Below are 13,962 nucleotides of genomic sequence, written 5' to 3' on the forward strand. Positions count from 1 at the left end.
TCTCACAATTTTCTGGGTTGCCTGGATGACTCCTCTGCCCCACTGATGTTGGCTCTTACTCACGCAGCTTCATTAAGCTGGCAGCTGGGCTGGCAGGTCCAATGCCTCCCTCATACACCTGTGGCCTTAGTGCCGGCTATTGGCTGGGGCACCGTGGTCCTCCAGCACTACAAGGACTTCCTTACAGCATGGCAGCTGGATTCTAGGATGGTAAAGGCCAGAGCTGCTAGACTTTTTAAAGGCTGGTCCTGAAACTTGCACAGTATGTATCCCTTCTGCCACATTCTCTTGGTCAAAGTAAGTCACAGCACCAGCCGAGATTCAAAGGGAGGAGAAATTGATGGATTCCACCTCCCATGGGGAGGAGTGGCGTGTGTGCACAGGGATGAGGGGAATTGTGGGCAGCCAGATGAGCAAACACCAGAGCTGGTGACGGGAAGGCTAAGAAAGCATAGTAGGAACGAGTTCGGAGGCAGGTCTGGCCTGGCGTTCATCACAGTCGGCAGTCAAGAGAATTTGGGCGGAAAGGGCAGGTGAACGTGTGGGAGGTGGAAAGTCCGGGTGAAGGCAATGTAAGGAACTAGAAACCAGTTAAGCACCAGCACAACAAACACTAGGCACTCTTATCTCGGTTTCCTAGATGCTTCCTGTTGAGACCGGACCTGGATCTGGCCGTTGGGCCAGCCTGTAGCCGAGAGGAGCGGCTTTTAGAAAGAATGCAAGCAGGAAAGCCTCCTGCAGTATGGAGTGCAGAAGAAAGATCAGGGCAGACTTTGATGATACCAGCTGTCTCTTGACTTCCTGGCCATAGCAGATGCCAAGTCTTTTCTTTGTTTTCTCTAGGCTTTATACTTAAAATCAGGCCGTGCTGTACTCCTGACTTCTACTCAAAGAACTTTCCCTTGAAACCTCACTGACCTAGTAGTCCCTGAATGCTCCCTCCTATTTTTTTTTAAAATATTGATTTTAATTATTCTTGGTATGTCATATATCAGGTGATGGAGATTTATGACAAAGTCACCTCTGCCTTCTACAGGCCACTGGAAGGGAAAGCCAGGATGGATCTAAGAACCATTAAGTATTGACTCTTCCCAGCAGAATTCAGCAAAACGTACTGAGTTCTTTTTCCGTGCCTGACATTGTGCTAGATGCTGGTCTTTTAGAGATGAATAAGTCAACTTTCCTGTCCTCAAAAAATCACTGCCTAATAGGAGAGAAACAGGACTATTTTAAAAGAAAAATTGCTGTATAATGTAATAAGCAAAATAGCTATAATAAAAAGGGAACAATTAAGCCTGTCTGGGTTGGTCAAGGGGGCTTTGCTGGTAGGGGAAAGTAGTCAGGCTAAGAAAGCTGTAAGTACAAAGCCAGAGGTGTGTTTGAAGCAGTGAGACTGTTGTAAGAGTACAAAGGTCAGTGCAGTGGCAGGATGTCTCGCCAAAGAGCTTGGGCGTTTTACTTTTTCTTGGAGAGCAGCCCATGACACGTTTACACTGCGATTTACACGCTTAGAATTATACATTTAGCAAGGCTGTAAGCACAGTATGTAGGTGACTGGAGGGAGATGAAAGATTAGAGCAGGGAGACCAGTTAAGAGGCTTTTGCAGTAATCTAGGTGAAGGATATTGAGGGTATGTATATCTACCTTAAAGCAAGCATAGCTGGGATGGAAAGAAGAGGAGGGATTCAAAAGATATTTAGGAGGTGATAGCAGTCTCACTATCACATTAAATAGGTTGCTGACCTATCGGATGTTGGGGAGGAGCTGAGTGTAACTTCCAGGCTTCTGCAAATTCTGCTGCCTGATCTTCTTCAAACACTTGTGGTGATTTTTCCCATAAGGCATTACCTGTATAAATATGACTTTCTGAATGGAAAAATTGCTAAGTCTAAATGTAGTATAAAGTGAAAGTACCTTGGGAACTTGGAAACGCTGACACAAAGTAGCATTTCCCAAATGTCACCATTTAACTCCAGCACTGTCTACCAGCCTACCCCTAATTATGTCAGCATTTTTCCTGCTGCTTCTCCTTAAATGCCACACATTATTTTCTCCACCTTTTTTTCCTATTCTCTTTTTCCCACCCTAGCCAAGGAAAAAAAAAGTATCTGAAATTTCAAGGTGTTGAGAACTGAAGGATCAATATGTTATTACCATTTATCTTTTGTTTTGCTTATGAATGTAAGATTGGGCTCAGGGGTGAGCAAGGCCTTAGGTATACCTCAGGATCTCAGTTCGCATTGCTGGTGGGTGAAAGCAGGAAAGTCAGATCACCCAGGGACATTCTGCATAGAGGCAAGTGACACAGGGGACGTCTCCTCCTTCCCAAGCCAGACTGCCAGTCCATACAATTTCCACGTGAGCCCAGTTTGAAAACCCTACCTTAGAGCTCTTCACTTAATGAATCTTAGGTTTTCTAGCTGGCAGTTTATTTAAACTGTATGTTGCTCTCTCTAGAGGAGCAACAGGAACTTAAGATGCATGGTAGAGATTTGTTCAAAATATTATTCCGTAGCTTCCAATTAAAGCAAAGTCAGCAAATGCATTTCAGGGTGGGGACCACTAGGCTCTCACTTGTTTAGTGTCAGCTGTGACTTTAACAAAACCAGCTTGGAACACTGTCAATGAAGAGTACGGTACAACACAGCCTTTTCACACTTCTGTCAGTTTTTACAACAAACTATTTTATATGTTTCAAAGTCTGTATACTGATAATTAAATCAAATGTTATAAATATTAAACTGTTTGTCTCCAGGAGAGGGAAATCCTCTGAATTTAAAGCTCACACAGCTCCAGTTAGAAGTGTGGACTTTTCAGCCGATGGCCAGTTTCTTGCTACAGCTTCTGAAGACAAATCTATCAAAGTATGGAACATGTATCGCCAGCGCTTCTTATATTCTTTGTACCGACACACACACTGGGTTCGCTGTGCCAAGTAAGTGCAAAGTTTCACGGTAAGGTTTCCACATTTTTTTTTTCCTGCTATAGTCCATGTTTTACACCCCCAACTCCCAGAAAAGGAGATTGAGGGCAAATTCATTCATTCATTTGTTCATTCATTCAGCAGATATTTATTGTGTGCTTGCTATGTGCCAGGAACAATAGTAAACAAAACGGTCGAAAACTGCCGCTCTCATGAAGCTTATATTCTGGGGAGGGGAGACAGACAATAAACAAATGGGAAACTGGATATGGTAGGTCAGATGGTGGTAAGTGCTACGGGGAGAAACAGAGCTAGATGGGAAGGGGGGCTGCCAGTTTAAACAGGGTGTTCAGCGACTGCTCCCAGAGAGGGTGGCCTTTGAGCAGAGGGAGGGCAGGGAGTGAGGGCTGAAGATGTTTGGGAAAGGAAAGTCTGCGTGGAGGAAGCAGGAGTGAAGGCCCTCAGGCGGGAGCTGGGTCGCTGTGTGAGGACAAGAAGGCAGGGGTGGCCAAGAGTGCGGGGAAGCCGGGGAACAGCCCTGACGGGCACGCTGAGTAGATGCGCCATTGGAGCATGTTCATCTCTCTGACTTACAGTTTAACGGGACCCCTCTGACCACTGTGTGGCGAGTAGACTGTCAGAAGTCAGGGCAGAGCCCGGAGGTGCAGGCTGTTGCAGTGGTTCTCATCCCGATTTGGTCCAGGGTAGTGGCCGTGGAGATTTTGAGAAGCGGTTGGATTTTAGATAATCCATACAGTTGACCCTTGAACAACACAGGTTTGGGCTGCAGGGCTCCACTCATACGTGCATTTTTTTCAGTAGTGTCGATAAATACTAGTGTATCACTATCACATTAAATAGGTTGCTGACCTATCGGATGTTGGGGAGGAGCTGAGTGTAACTTCCAGGCTTCCTTCCCCTACGGCCTCCAAAGAGACTTTTGTGAAATGCAAATCTGATTGTGCTCTTCCTCAGGTTAAAGCCACTCGGTGACTCCTGTCCAGGCACACTTGTCCTGCCACATCTGCTCTGCCTTCCTGTTACAAGCTCACCTTTCTTTCCTTTTCACCATTCACCTTATTGCAGCTACACAAGGTTCCCCAAGTGTGCGATGCTCTGTTGTGTTCTGTGCCCCTTCACATGTTGCCTGCCATACCTGGAATGCCCCCAATTCCACCCTCCCTTCACCAGCCTGCTTTGCATCTCTTCCGCTAAGAAGTGTTTCCGACTCTCCCAGGCAGAGCCTCTTATGATTCTTTTATGCCACCACATTACCCTGTTAATGAGGTCTGTTTGCCAGTTTAGGCCTCACTTCCCCATTAGACTTTGAATTACAAGTATTTTATTCATTGTGTATTCTCATGCCAGGGACCATTCTAAATTCTGTAAATACCGCAGAAAGTGAAACAGACAAAATTCCTACTGTCGTGGAGCTCCTTCTATCAGAAGGAGACAGAGAATAACCAAATATACTAGTGATATGTGCTCTGCAGAAAAGTGCTGTAGCAGGTAACAGGACAGACAGTGACGGGGATGGGAGGTGCTCTTCTACATATGGTGGCCAGGGAAGGCAGCTCTATTAAGGTGACATTGACTGAAGTGGGAGAACTAATAAGGTAGGTATTGGGGGAGAGTGTTGAATTTAGAGTCAGATACAGAGTGTTAGTTATAGGGTGAGGAAGGCTCAGAGGAGTTGTGTAAAAATGTGGGTTGAATGAATCCATGAAAGGTTGACCGCTAATGTGCAGGTGGCTTTGGTGGGAGTTTTCGTGGGCTTCTTCAGGGAAGAGTCATTTCTGTGGATTTTTTTATACCAAATTCAGGAGTACTGTACATGCATGTTATACATGAGGAATATTTATGTGGCTTCACTACTTTTTCGTTTTGTTTTATTTTTGATCAGATTGATAATTTTTATACTCTGCACACCTGGTCTTAATGGAATGCCTTTATTTTGCTGGTACCTTGTGGATCTGAGGGATTGATTGGTTGATTGATTTTTCAATCAGTTGTTTTCTTACTGTTTGGAGTGAGTGATTCCTGTGGAATTCTGCAGAGGCCTCTCTGGAGGAATGTTCTTTGGTAACAAATTTGGCTAAATTTAATGAATAAAGATTTCCTCTTTGGGCCGGCTTTCCATAGATGTGCTTGATAACATGAGTTCTTTCTCACACATTTATTACCATCTTTTTTCTTGACTCCTCTTAATGCAGATGGAGTCCAAGAGAGTTGGGAGGGCCTAACTGACCACTCAGGCCCGGCCTCTCAGTGCTTGTGCAGCTTCCTGTGAGAGCTTCGCCTTGATGGGGTCCTTCTAGTCCAGGACTTTCTTCTAAATGTCTGAAGGATCAGAAGTTCTGTTTTGGCCCGAGGTGAGAAGGCTCAGGGGGGAACTAAGTCAGGCTTAATAAACATAGGAGAGTCTGAAACAGAAGCCAAATTTACAATTTATTGACAGTGACAGCGCTAACCTTCAGAGGGGCTAGGGCATTTGCGTGCCTCGGTCAGGGCCTTCTTCAACTCTGTCAACAAAGTCAGAATAAGGGCTCAGTGGGCCCTGGAACTAAGGCAAGAAAGTTTGTTGAAAAAAATCTTGATGGATAGTTTTTTCAGGTTAGGGTAGTAAGATGGGCTTATCTCCTCCACATATACATACCTGCCAAGGAGACTGCACAATCAGTTCTGCTGGTCAGGTACTCTCGTCCCTGCTGGTCAGGTACTCTCGTCCCTGCTGGTCAGGTACTCTCGTCCCTGCTGGTCAGGTACTCTCTTCCCTGCTGGTCAGGTACTCTCGTCCCTGCTGGTCAGGTACTCTCTTCCCTGCTGGTCAGGTACTCTCTTCCCTGCTGGTCAGGTACTCTCGTCCCTGGGCCAGGCTGGAGACAGCCTGATGGATGATTGCTCTTGCTCTTGCCTCGGGTGGTTCCTGGGCACCTCCTCTCTGTTGACATAGTATCTTTTAGGTGGTGCAGTAGAGCTGATTGGTTTCACTAGCATGTGATCCTGCAAACGTGACATAACTCCTCTGGGCCTTAGTCTGCTCCCTTATAAAATGTATACAAAGGGGTGCCTTCCTCAGAGAGTCATCCTGAAAACTGAACAAGTTAATGAATGTAAATAATGTCAGCTATTAACTACCCTCACACTCCAGCCTTTTCTCCTTGGAATTCTACTGGAGTCACCTTTAGGTTGTGTTCCAAAGTCATTTCACACATTTGCACGTAGTGTTTGGGGTTGCTGCTATGGGTAACTACTATTAACCTTTGAATGCATTTTATGTACTTAACTATAGAGGGTAACTTTATTTTTAACTGCTTGTGTCTGAAAATCTCTGCCTTTTAATTGGAGTGCTTAGTCCACTTAAATTTATGTAACTAGTCCTACGGTTAGATTTATTTTAACACTACCATCTTGCTCTTTGTTTTCTATTTGTCTCATTTGTTTATTTCTTTTTACTCCTTTTCTTTTGGATCAATCAAGTATTTCTTAGTATCCCATTTTATCTCCTCTATTGTCTTTTAATTTATTTATTTAAAATATTTATTTATTTGGCTGCCTGGGGTCTTAGTTGTGGCAGGCGGGCTCCTCAGTTGCGGGTCGTGGGCTCCTTAGTTGTGGCATGCATGTGGGCTCTAGTTCCCTCATCAGGGACCGAACCTGGGCCCCCTGCATTGGGAGCATGGAGTCTTATCCACTATGCCACCAGGGAAGTCCCTCTATTGTCTTTTTAGCTTTACTTTTGGTCTTATATTTTTGTTTAGTGGTAACCTTAGCATATCATAGCCTAGAATTAATTTTATGCTATTCTATATATAATGTTAGAACTTATAAAAGTTCTAATGTTAGAACTTAAAAAAATACATCTCCATTCACCCACCTCTTGACAGTTTTACTTCTACATATCATATATACCCATAATACATTAAGCAACCATTTTCTTCTAAAGAAACAAAACAGGCTTTTATATTTACCTTTTCCTGCACTCTTTTCCTTTGTGTAGATCCAAGTTTCCATCTAATATCATTTCTCTTCACCCTAAAATCTTCATTTACTGTTTCTTGTATCCCAGGACTCCTGGTGATGAATTCTCTCAGCTTTTTGTTTTTCCTTTTTAAAGGATATTTTTGCTGAGATGTAGAATTTTATTTCAGTGGATAATTTTTCTTTCATCACTTTAAAGATATCATTCCATTGTCTTCTGGTTTGCATTTTTTTTAAAGTGAAAGCAAGTCGTTTTTATTGTTATTCTCCTGTATGTAATGTGTCTTTTTTTCCTCTGCTGCTCTAAGATTTTTTTTGCTTAATCTTCTGTTTTTAGTGATTTGACCATGATGAACCTGGTTATGGTTTTGTATATTTTTCTTGTGGTTCATTGAACTGCATGGATCTGTGGATTGATCTTTTTTCATCATATTTAGAAAGTTTTTCTCTTTTCTTCATACATTATTTCTCTGCCCTAATTTTTTTCTCATCTTTTTCTGGAACTCCAAATTCACATTTGACCACTTGATATTGTCCCATCATTTATTGAGGCTTTGTTCATTTTCTCAAACTTCTCTTCGTGCTTCAGTTTGCATAGTTTCTATTGGCCTGTTTTCAAGTTCAGTGGTATTTTTTTCCCTGCACTGTCCAATCTATTGTAAGCTTATCCATTTCTCTGATGAGATTTTCCATTTGTTTGCTCATTATGCCCATCTTTTCTTTTAAATCCTTGAACATATTTATAATTACAATTTTAAAGTCCTTGTCTGTTAATTCTAACATTTATGTCATATCTTGATCAAAATTTTTTGCTTCTCTGTATTTTTTAAGTTTTTTGTTGTATGCACAAACATTGCTCAGTGTTTGAGAGTATGAGTTACTCTATCATCTTCTGAAAAGTGTTGGGTTTTGTTTTGGTAAACAATTAACTTTCTCCTGGCCTGGCCAGATTGTGTTGGATTTAGACTTTTTAGGGTGGATCCAGAGTGGCCTTTACTCTTGGGCTATAGTGCTAGTGGACTTTCTAGGGCCTCAGCTGAATGCCTGGAGTGTTCAGCCAAATCGGTTCAGAACTTGAACATCTCTCAGTACTGTGTAACCTCAGGAATCTTTCTTTGGCTCACAGTCTCCATTGTTCTCTGCCAAGCCTTCTTGTCCTGTGCATTATCAGGTTTGTATTTGACCAAGACTCAGTGAGACTCCTAGGTAGATTTTGGGGGATTTCTGCTCTTCACAGGTCCTCTCACCTACCCTGCCCACAAAATTCCAGCCCTTTAGCAGTTCTGAATTCTAATTGCTATTTCCTCTGCTCAGTGAGACTGCAGCTGTTTCCTTGGACTCTGCGTCCTTATGCCATGCCTGAAAATGCTCCTGGGTAGAAACCTGGGATGGATTTTGTGTTTATCTCATTTGTTTTCTGTCTGTCAAGTTTCATAGCCCTGTGCCGTCTCTTGTCCAGTGCCTAAAAACAATTGCTTCATGTATTTTGCTGAGTTGTATGATTGTTTATGGTAGGGAAGTAAGTCTGATAATCATTACTGCTCCTATCCAGAACGTGAAGTTTTGCCGAAGGAATTTAGTGGAAACTGCCAAGCCAGTTTCAAAATTTGTACAGATGAGTTAAATGTGTGAAAAAATGACCAGAAAAAATTGGAAGAAATTTGTTTAACCAGCTCTCAGAACACAGTATAAAGCTATAGAAATTAAAGTGTGGTGATCATGGTACCACGTTAGGAAAATAGGTTATAGAAAGCTCAGATGCAGATCCATATATGTTTTCTGATAAAGATGGCATTTCCAATCAGTGGGGAAATGGATGAATAGTTATTTAAAATGTTAAGATAATATTAAAGAGTTATTAAGCTCTATTTACAATAGCCAGGACATGGAAGCAACCTAAGTGTCCATCGACAGATGAATGGATAAAGAAGATGTGACACATATATACAATGGAATATTACTCAGCCATAAAAAAAAAACGAAATTGAGTTATTTGTAGTGAGGTGGATGGACCAAGAGTCTGTCATACAGAGTGAAGTAAGTCAGAAAGAGAAAAACAAATACTGTATGCTAACACATATATATGGAATCTAAAGAAAAATGGTTGTCAAGAACCTAGGGGCAGGACAGAAGTAAAGATGCAGACGTAGAGAATGGACTTGAGGACACGGGGAGGGGGAAGGGGAAGCTGGGATGAAGTAAGAGAGTGGCATGGACATATGTACACTACCAGATGTATAACAGGTAGCTAATGGGAGGCAGCCGCATAGCACAGGGAGATCATCTCGGTGCTTTGTGACCACCTAGAGGGGTGGGAGACGGAGGGTGGGAGGGAGACGCAAGAGGGAGGGGATATGGGGATATAGGTGTATGTATAGCTGATTCACTTTGTTATACAGCAGAGACTAACACAACACGTAAAGCAATTATACTTCAATAAAGATGTTAAAAAAAAGAGATAATATTAAATAGTTATTTAATATATTAAAATAGTTGTTTTAGATGTAGTTAAGATAATTATGTTTCTATTTGGAAAAATTTAAAGTCGGATCTATATTGCACACCACACATTAACAAAAATTGTAGATAAATTAAACAACTAAACATTAAAAATAGTCTAAGTGATACTGCTTTTCCTTCCAATGCATGGACAGCATATTTAAATGAATGTAGAGGGTCAACAGAGCAATTATTTCTCCCTTAAGTATTTGAATTTTAAATGTGCCATGGACTTGAGTAATTAAAATTCTGTGTCTCTCTGGGCCTAGTACTTATTATGAGTTTGTCCCTGGAGTCCAGACCTACTCCATGTGGCACAGAGATGGTGCCCATTGGTGTAAGAAGAGATGAGTAGCTATATTTTCTGGACTATCGTTTATGATCATACATCTTGATTCACAGAAATATTTCATATTTTTAAGATATATCATCTATTGGGAGATATATTCATGCTTTAAAAATATAAATTACTCTAGTCTTTTTAGAAATCAATTTGCAAAATATATCAGGAGTCTTTGTTGCAGTGAGTCCACAACTATAAATCTATCCTAAGTAAATACTCTTTTGTATTTAAAGGAAAAGCTTTGTATTTAAAGATACTGCTTTCAGTTTAATTTATAATGATGAGAAACTGGAAATAACCAAGTTTTCCAAATAAAACTGGTTAAAAAAATTTAGATTATTATTTAGCCACTAAAAGGAGAATATATGTAAGTAGTGACATAAAAACATGTTTATGTGTGGGGTAAGAAGGGCAAAATTCAGAATTCATGATTATAATATAAAAGATCTGTACACGAACAAAAGATAAAGTACCTACATACATAAAATATTACATGATTTTGTTTGGGTGCTACACCGTGGACTTTTTTTACTTACTATATTTCCCAGTTTTTTTAAACAAGCAATTTGTCTTTAACGAGTAATGAAGAAAACATGTATCGTTTGAAATATATACATATGCGGGTTGAGAAATATTTATTTTTAGTGGCAGGTGAATTTTTCTAAAAGTTCAAATTGTTATAATCCTGTATTTTAAAAAATAATGTGTGTTGTGGTATAACTTATGTTTCTTTAGGTGTCCTCAGGCAAAAAAAAGTAGCGGCTGATGAACGACTTTTCCAACTTTGTCTTTCTAGCATTAATTTTAGGGGGAAAATCTGACCTTAGTTTTCAGTGTTTGGTAGTGTTACAAGTGACCTTTGATCATCTGAATTGCAAAGATTTTTCTTTATTGCAGTAAACTATATATAATATGAAATTTACCATTTAACCACTTTCAAGTATACAGTTCAATGGCATTAAGTACGTTTATGTTGTGCAAATAATTGCAAAGATTTTAAACATCAGCGTTCATTGGCTGATGAAAATCCCCTTGAAAAGTTTTTTAATGCCCTACATATTTACTGAGGACCTACTCAGTACCATATACTGTGCCTGGGGATACAGCAGTGAGTGAATAAGACAGATGTTGTTTCTCTCTTCTTGGAGTTTACATTCTCTTAGGGAAGCAAACAGAATAATTGGTTGTAAATGTGACTGTGAGCTACTCTAAGATGCATACTGGAGAGCAGATCTACTGGGGGGAGGAGTTCAGGAAAGCTTTTCCTGAGGAAGTGACCCTGAGCAGAGACTTGAAGGATGAGTAAAATCCCCTTAGGTATTTAAAACTAGACAAAGAGGGCTTCCCTGGTAGCGCAGTGGTTAAGAATCTGCCTGCCAATGCAGGGGACACGGGTTCGAGCCCTGGTCCCAGAAGATCCCACATGCCGCAGAGCAACTAAGCTCATGTGCCACAACTACTGAGCTTGTGCTCTAGAGTCTGTGAACCACAACTACTGAGCCCACATGCTGCAACTACTGAAGCCCATGCACCCTAGAACCCGCACTCCACAACAAGAGAAACCACCACAATGAGAAGGCCACGCACTGCAACGAAGAGTAGCCCCTGCTCGAGAACTAGAGAGAGCCCGCGCGCAGCAACGAAGACCCAATGCAGCCAAAAATAAGTAAATGAAATAAATTAAAAAAAAACAACCAAAAACTAGATAAAGAGTAGGGAGCGGTGTTTGAAGCAAAGGGAACAGCATGTGAGGGAACACCTGAGGCAAGAGAAAGACCCGAGAGAAGAGGGGTGTGATGCCAGGAAGAGTAAGGTGATGGAGATGAAGAGACAGGAGGACAGATCCTGGAGGACCCGGGAAGCAGTGGTAAGGGTGTCACTTTTTCCCAAGGGAAATGTGAAACCACCGAAAGGTTTTAATCAGAAAAAATTTATTTAAGATTTAAAGATCACTTTTATTGATTGTGGAGAATGGAATGTCAGCAGGGCCTGTTATGGTTGGAAGAGGAAGGGCCTGATAATGGATTGGAACGTGGCAGCAAGTGGAGGAGAAAGGAATCAAACTTGACTCCTAGGTTTCTGTCTTGAGAAACCATCTACTGAGAAAAGAAACGCTGGAGGAGCAGTTCGGGGAGGAAGATAATGAGTTCAGATTTGGACAAGTTCAGAGTCAGAGGTGCCTGCAGGATATCCAAGAGGAAACGCTTAGTAGGCAGTTGTACTTACGGGTGGAAATCCCGGGAGAGGAGTCTGGGCGTGTCAATGGTAAATGACCCAGCAATAATTAGCATGTTTCATGGCATACTTAAATCTTCTTATGTCTCTTTCATCTGCTTTTTGTCTCTCAGCAGTTATAGGAATGAATCCTGTTACTGCGACCAAAAGACGGTTTCTCCTCTAATGCTGACCAACACTTAAAAAGCATAACCGTTTTGCTTATTGCCTTGAACTATGTAAACCCCAAATCCCATCAAAGCAAACTCTGAGACTGCCAATTTTTTTTTTTTTAATGTCTGTGAAAGTTTTAGGCCTGAATGCAAGCCAGAATTTCTCATTATCCAAATAGAAAATGGTGGCCAGGGTAGTTATGAGTTTCACAAGGTTACATAGCTGGGCAGTTGCAAAATTGGCTTTAGAATTCAGGACTCTGCGCTGACTGGGTAGTCTTATTTTCACTGCTTTTTACTGCTTTCCCCTCCTATTGAATAGCTGCTGGCTTCAGAGTACCACTTACTAATGATTTGTTTCTTAAGGGACAAGGAACAGTGCCTACTCTGGTCTCAGAGCCCTGAGGGCCAAAAATGTAGGGTTTTGTTTTTTGTTTTTTTTCTTTCTGTATTTCCTTCATTTTTTCCTTCTCTCCCACTGTTCCCTTTCTATCCTCCCTTATTTTTAATTTCTTTTCTGTTTTTTACCCTGCCCCCCTCCCCCACCCCCACCAGAGGTGGAGCTGGTGAGTGTGGCTGACATTGGATGCTAAATAGATATCCTTCAGCCCCTGGAGTCCAGGTTGGTCCTCAGGGACGATATCTAGTTCCTAAATGTGGCGTATATAACTCTCAAATTAGTCTTCTGTGTCCTCCTCCTGTTTGGAGGGCTGACGGTTGAGTCACAAGCTCTCATCTCAGAAGGCTTAGCCCTTCCTCCATGCAGCTGAGTGTCTGGCAGGGATGGGGGCTCTGTGTCCTTGTTCCTCCCCCACCAGATTTATTAAGATATAATTGACATATAACTGTGTGTAAGCGTAAGGTGTACAATGTGGTGATTTGATACATGCATGTATATGTTGTATTTTTGTAGACTATTTAGTCTAATGATAAGAAATAGCCAGATGAAATTTTTGATTTCTTACGAAAGCACTTTAAAACTTCTCAGGGTTCATGCACATGTTTGGCTCGCTAATGAACGAATAACTCAGTGACTGTACTTATGGACATATAATTTTATATATAGTTTCAGGAACTCCATAGATTCAAAGTTAAAGAACTCCTGTTATATAACTTGGGCTACTCTGAAGGACATGTGAACCAGTTTTTCCAGAAGAAAGTTCAAGAATTTCCTCATTTTCTCCAAAGAGTACCAGTACATTTTAAAGGCTTGAATAGGAAGTAGTTAACTTCGCAAATGCCTTACACACAGTTCACGTCTGCTGATCCATTAGTCACTGTTGACTAATGTGACATCCATCTTCTTGACACACTTGCTGGAAGTTTTAAAAGGTGGTTAGGTGGTACTGAATTAGTGTTAGAAATTTTTTTTATGTCTTGATAGAAATTTTATATCCTCTTAACATTCTTCAAATTAATAACCCCATCAGATATTGTTTGAGCCCTGACAAAAAAAGGACTATCCTTTCCTGATCAAAGTCAGGGCAAAGAGAAGCCTGTTTTATTGGCACGAACCTATATCTGATGTATCTAATTAAAAATAAATAAAAGGGAGGGGCTTCCCTGGTGGCGCAGTGGTTGAGAGTCCGCCTGCCGATGCAGGGGACACGGGTTTGTGCCCTGGTGCGGGAAGGTCCCACATGCCGCAGAGCGGCTGGGCCCGTGAGCCATGGCTGCTGAGCCTGCGTGTCCGGAGCCTGTGCTCCGCAATGGGAGAGGCCACAACAGTGAAAGGCCCGTGTACCGGAAAAAAAAAAAGTAAAAATAGGGAGAAGATACAAACCGCCATCCTCACTTTCAACCCCTCCAAAGGCGAAAAGAGCCAACA

General features: G+C 41.6%; 1 protein-coding gene across 2 annotated transcripts in view; it reads left to right on the plus strand.

Moving 5' to 3' along the window:
- The window catches only part of POC1B (POC1 centriolar protein B), a 102,882-nt gene that overhangs the window by 22,564 nt on the left and 66,356 nt on the right, over positions 1–13,962 (plus strand). For both annotated transcript variants that reach the window (XM_065887547.1, XM_065887548.1), the window contains one exon: positions 2,757–2,936. In XM_065887547.1, coding sequence (XP_065743619.1) covers positions 2,757–2,936 — 180 coding nt within the window. The remainder of the gene's footprint in view (positions 1–2,756; positions 2,937–13,962) is intronic.

Source organism: Phocoena phocoena, chromosome 11 (genome assembly GCF_963924675.1).
Source record: "Phocoena phocoena chromosome 11, mPhoPho1.1, whole genome shotgun sequence".
Taxonomy (NCBI): domain Eukaryota; kingdom Metazoa; phylum Chordata; class Mammalia; order Artiodactyla; family Phocoenidae; genus Phocoena; species Phocoena phocoena.